Raw genomic sequence first — 6,000 nt, 5'->3', positions numbered from 1 at the left:
GTAATAATTATATTATTGAGAAACAAATTGATTGGCAAGAACTTAGAAAGATATATATATATCACAACATGCTAGTGTATGAAACTTTGTTTTACATAAGAGTTAAGCTATTTATCGTTTTTTATCACAAATAGTCTTGAGTTGTTTAACTATTTTTAGATCTCTTCACGATGGAAATTTTGTACGCATAACATAATAACATTGTAATTTCAAACACGACGGGAATGATAAGTCCAATGACGTGCCATCGGTACGTTTGCAAAATTACAACACTAAAATCCGGGGTTCCATTCCCCAAGGTGTACGGAACGCTTGTAGCCGATTGTGCAACTTTGCGCTAAAACAACAACAATAAATATGATAAGTTGTTGTAGAAAAGTATACAGTATGGTACATAAACGTTACATTTTTCGTTGAAGGTCTGAATCGTAGGTTGTGTATAGCAAATACCCAATGATATACATACATGTATTTATTTTTCAACCACTGTCAATTTTCTGTTATGGTTGGTTGGTTGTTAAGGCTTTTGCAGCTTTAAGACTGTTTTTTTAGCCAATAGTTTTTCTTATAGTGTTGAATGTATATGATGCAATCTAACTCTTTAACATGTATACGGAGTACTTTGAACCAAAAATCTCTGTCAAAGTTGGGGAGCAAATTACATTATTTATTTTATAACATTCGGTAATGCATTAATGTTCGGTTAAATTCTTAGATAATATTAATTATCTAAAATGAATAAAGAAAGTTCAAAATTTTATTCTAGATTTAGAATTAGATACATACAGACAAAAAATTTTTGGAAAAAAAAGTTTAAAATAAATTTCTTTAAACAAACAAAGTTCAATAAAAGGAGCTACAGCTGCTTGGTCTCGGGACACTATCTTCATAATCTACTCTTTTGTTACGAAGCTGTGAAACAACTCCAACATCTGCTTCAGGTATTAACTGGTGAGTAGATTCGCTTCTTATTGGAAGACAGTGGAAGCCCCGCATTTCTTCCACATGGAACTCACTAGCAGCACAGTTTTTTCTGCAGAATGGTACAGGTTCAGTGGAGAAACACATGTTACTACTACGCCTGTGATAGACGGTTTTGTTTAGATAACATGTTTCGGTAACTGGACTAGGCCAAGGAAAGATTCCTAGGTCTGAGCCTCTTTGAGCCACGTAAGGACTAGGTGATGGACAGATGACTGGTTTTATAGGTAGTGGAAGTTGCTGACAGTAATGACCACCTACTGCATAACTGTTGATGAAATCTTGACTATCTAAATAAAGACATTTTTGCGGGGACAGGAATTCCCTATAACTCTCTCCATTGTTGTCCCCACAAGCTCCACAATGAGCCCCATTGAAGTAAGGCGGCACCTAACGAATAAATTTAATTTAATTTTAAAAAAGTCCATGATAAAATTAGACAATCTCAACAAAAAAAAAGACATAATTCAACATTTTAAGAACGCATTTTCGATTGCTTACGAGAGTTAGAAAACATTTTTTTTCTTGCCTTAATTATAGAATTCTTTCCGTCATGTTCCACAGTTATACTTTCTCTCAGGACATGAATGACGACGACAGGTAATTCAGAAGTAGCAGATCGTAGATATATATATACTGGAGAAACGTAAGTGTCTAGCCGCAGTGTTTCATTAATTGCCAAGTGATGTAATGTTTCATTGATTGTGATTGATCTAGACTGTTTTACCACTGGGGGACTCACGTGGATCCAATGGCTCCCTACGGTCATATCTAGGGACTGTTTTACAAAATGATTTTTTTCTTATCAGTATGGCAAATATACAATTAACAAGTAATTATATATATATATAGAGAGAGAGATAGGGCGTTGTAACTTTTAATTTAAATTGTTTAATTTCTATGATATCAATATTTGATATTGAAGTTTGAAAACTACAACATTAAGTATAATATTACATTAACAAATGGTTATTTTCTTTGAATGGCTTGTATTTTTTCATGAGATATTACATATATATCTATTATAATACACTTTTAAATACTACTTAGAAGGCGGAAAAGTGACATAAAACTATCCATTAATAAGACATAAATATCAATAATCATTGAACATAAAAGATCAAACGTTACAGCCGATAAGAAATAAGCACCCACAACGTAAAAGATTAGACGAATATTTGAAAATAAATTAAAGTGAACTAATATTGTTGAAAATAAATTATTCTTGAGAGGAAATCAGCAACTCTAGTGTGTTCACTAAGTTTCTATAAGATGAAAGGTAAAAACATTGTAAACAAAATAAAAACAAGTTTCTACAGTACAGTATGTATAAACACTGAAAAAAGGATTAAACCTTTGTTTTCGTCGATGGGTCCATTTGGGTGTAGGATATAGCATAACGATGACTTGCAGAGCAGTCTTTAAAAAGAATATACTGACACTGGGTGTCCGGCAAAGGGTAAGTGACGTCATCAAAGGTCCGGATGTAATTTTCCATTAAGGCACAGCTACCTGACAAAGTTTAAGTCGACGTTCTTAGAAATATAAATCCATTCAAAAATGTCTGAATGAAAAAACAAACCACAATTATGCTTTAGTTCAAACAGTAAATGATATATTATGAATTCAGTAAAACAAAGCAAATAAAGTAACACTGCATGATTTTACTTAAATACTGTAAAACTGAATGTTCACGCTCAGCTTAGCTCCTGATTCACTGCATTACATTTTGTTCAATGTAACTGACTGATGATCTCTAAGTGAATCAAGAACCCAAACTGAAACTAATCTTAGACGTTGTCTCAGTGAATCAAGAACCCAAACTGAAACTAATCTCAGACGTTCTCTAAGTGAATCAAGAACCCAAACTGAAACTAATCTCAGACGTTCTCTCAGTGAATCAAGAACCCAAACTGAAACTAATCTCAGACGTTCTCTCAGTGAATCAAGAACCCAAACTGAAACTAATCTCAAACGTTCTCTCAGTGAATCAAGAACTCAAACTGAAACTAATCTCAGACGTTCTCTCAGTGAATCAAGAACTCAAACTGAAACTAATCTCAGACGTTCTCTCAGTGAATCAAGAACCCAAACTGAAACTAATCTCAGACGTTCTCTCAGTGAATCAAGAACCCGAACTGAAACTAATCTCAGACGTTCTCTAAGTGAATCAAGAACCCAAACTGAAACTAATCTCAGACGTTCTCTAAGTGAATCAAGAACCCAAACTGAAACTAATCTCAGACGTTACTGGAACCAGTTTTATAACATTGCTCATTCAGACAACTATTACACGGCAACTTTGTAATTAATGTATAACCTCACTGATCGGACACTCAAGAAGATAAGCATAGAGCTTCTTCTAAAACAAGACAGAGTGTTGAATAACTTATTTCAACCTATTAGTATGGACTTTGCTCTAGTTTTAGGGCTTGCTAATCCGACTTTAAATATAACATTTTTACTTTACTTTAAACAGTAATTGTCATTCATGATATTGTCATTATGTTATATATATCTTAAATATTTTCAGGTCTCATGTGTCTGGTAAAATTATCCTTAACGCAAAGAATGATAAAATATTCTATATTTTTAATTTAACATTTCTAATGTTAAGATCGTTACATACGGATGAATACGTTATATTATAACGATTTTAAATATACAAGTCAGCAAGTCAGATATATACAATTACGGTAGAATGGCATATATTGGAACTACATTCTAATATCGGCGTGATTTCATTGAAACTTGATTTGTTGTAAGAGAAGTATTTCCGATACAAAATATATATACAGTGAGATAACAAATGCATATTAAAATGGAAAATTTGGAAATTACAGTACATGGATACTCTTTGTAAAAAACGATGCTGTGAAACAAAGGAATGAGGATCACTTTAGGGTGGCAGGAACATCAAGAATGAGACATATACAAGTCGTACCACATAAGAGGTAAGTAGGCAAAGTTCAACGACTTGTAACAAATCCGAATTCGCTATCTCATTGCTTTTGGCAGAAGCTACACCTGTGTACCATGCAACAATATTCAAAAGGTGTCTCGGTCTTGAAAATAACACAAATCACCTGAACATATTCATTTAACCGTCACTTACCTAAAGCAACTGGAAATGAACAAGTACACGTGCTATTCCATACTCAGCAGCTGTGAATTATTTCTGTGTGATTGGACTATTGAAATGGTACTAATTTACTTGACGGATTAATGAAAGCATATAGGGAAGAGTTTTGCACTTTGGACAATGTAGCATTATGACTGTTTTTTATTGTTATTTTTGCAAAATAAACAATGCTGTACGGCTATTTACAAAATGCATAGTTGTAAGAGTATAATCAGACTCAGTAACATGGAGTGCAATGAAGTGGTGAGGTGTGAAAATCATTTTAAGATAACGTACTCAAACTCTGCTCTTTTGTGGCACAACTAACAGAACTGATGCCTAAACACGTTTAGTTCTGGTTTCAACTTTCTTTCTAAGTGGTAATATGCATATTTTATTAACATACAGATCATATAACTTACGTATACTTTGATAATTCATAACATAGTAGAGATGTTCCTTCAGATAAGACAGGAAAGATATCACTGTTGAAAAAGGTATCACATTGGGTGCGTAGATTTTAGTATAGTAAGTGTTTTCCCAAGGCGTTTGGATATAAAAGTTATACAAAGGCAGAGTGGATAGCTGTTTTATGGCCACTGAACTTATACGGATCTTGTTGGGAGAGTTTTGGACAGAAACAGCATTGGTATCCATGTATGGGTAAAGATAAACTTTTAAGAACAAGTCTAGTTTCCACGTTAAGTTCCTCAAAACCTGAGGCACCTGGAAAATTAACCCAAAATTTGTCGTCAGTAAATCTGTAGCATTATTTTTGGTATTGAATTTAAATTAAAATACTGACACAAATAACTATGAAGTTAAAAATTCTAAAATATGTTCATAAGATGTCATGACCACTGCTTAATATTCAAATTTAATATTTTTCTATTATTAATAAATTATTTTATTACTTTAATTACATATATAGCAAAATATAATACAATGCAAAATCTCAAGTTACTAAATTGGCAAATAACTACCGTTTTTAAAAAGCTAATATTTATATAATTTGATATGAAAGGTCGAAGAATAGAAAAACTTTCTAGAGTTAAGATAATATTCAATTAAATAATGTTGATTAGTAAATTAATAATTCAACTAATTTAATCATGACAGTAAAGAATATAACCAAAAGAAATACATTTAATACTTGCTCGTCATTAAATAGGTAATCTCATAATATTACTTTATAAAGATGTTTAATTAATTTCAATATTTAAACTCAATGATAAAGCACCAAATAACTTCTGAAGTAAGACAAAATATCAGTACATTATCTTTATTTGTTGTGTTTTAACATGATTCCAGAGGCACAACGGTATTTGTACGGACTTACAACGCTAGAAACCAGGTTTCGATACCCGTGGTGGGCAGAGCACATATGGCTCTATTGTTTAGCTTTGTGCTGAATTGCAAATAAACAGTCTATTGATAATATATATTTCAATCCATGAATTCTATTTAATATAGCGTTACTTTTATATGTGATAATAATAATATTATGTTATTTCTTGTTAAGCAAAAGAACTACACAATGAGCTATTTGTGTTTAGCAGAGATATCGAAACCAGGTTTTTAGTGTTATAAGCCTTCAGGCTAACCTATGAACCATTGAATACATCGTGAACTATAAAGAAAATCCTGTACTGTGTTGTAGTGCTGAGCATAGTTTTTTTTAAACCATAGTTATTTTATATTTCTAAACTTATACCGGCCCGGCATGGCCAGGTACTCGTAATCTGAGGATCGCGGGTTCGAATCCCGGTCGCACCAAACATGCTCGCCCTTTCAGCCGTGGGGGCGTTATAATGTGACGGTCAATCCCACTATTCATTGGTAAAAGAGTAGCCCAAGAATTGTCGGTGGGTGGTGATGACTAGCTGCCTTTCCTCTAG

The 6,000-nt window shown here is 32.9% G+C and overlaps 1 protein-coding gene across 1 annotated transcript in view; it reads right to left on the bottom strand.

Moving 5' to 3' along the window:
* Positions 1-843: 843 nt before the first annotated feature.
* The window catches only part of LOC143223991 (vitellogenin-2-like), a 28,304-nt gene continuing 23,147 nt past the window's right edge, over positions 844-6,000 (bottom strand). The window contains exons 17-20 of the mRNA XM_076452456.1: positions 4,525-4,828; positions 2,336-2,493; positions 1,511-1,759; positions 844-1,371 (exon numbers count right to left, since the gene is read on the bottom strand). Coding sequence (XP_076308571.1) covers positions 844-1,371; positions 1,511-1,759; positions 2,336-2,493; positions 4,525-4,828 — 1,239 coding nt within the window. The remainder of the gene's footprint in view (positions 1,372-1,510; positions 1,760-2,335; positions 2,494-4,524; positions 4,829-6,000) is intronic.

The sequence above is a fragment of the Tachypleus tridentatus genome, chromosome 8 (assembly GCF_004210375.1).
Source record: "Tachypleus tridentatus isolate NWPU-2018 chromosome 8, ASM421037v1, whole genome shotgun sequence".
Classification (NCBI taxonomy): Eukaryota; Metazoa; Arthropoda; class Merostomata; order Xiphosura; family Limulidae; genus Tachypleus; species Tachypleus tridentatus.
The sequence above is the reverse complement of the archived record's forward strand: the minus strand, read 5'-3'. Positions and strand labels throughout refer to the sequence as shown.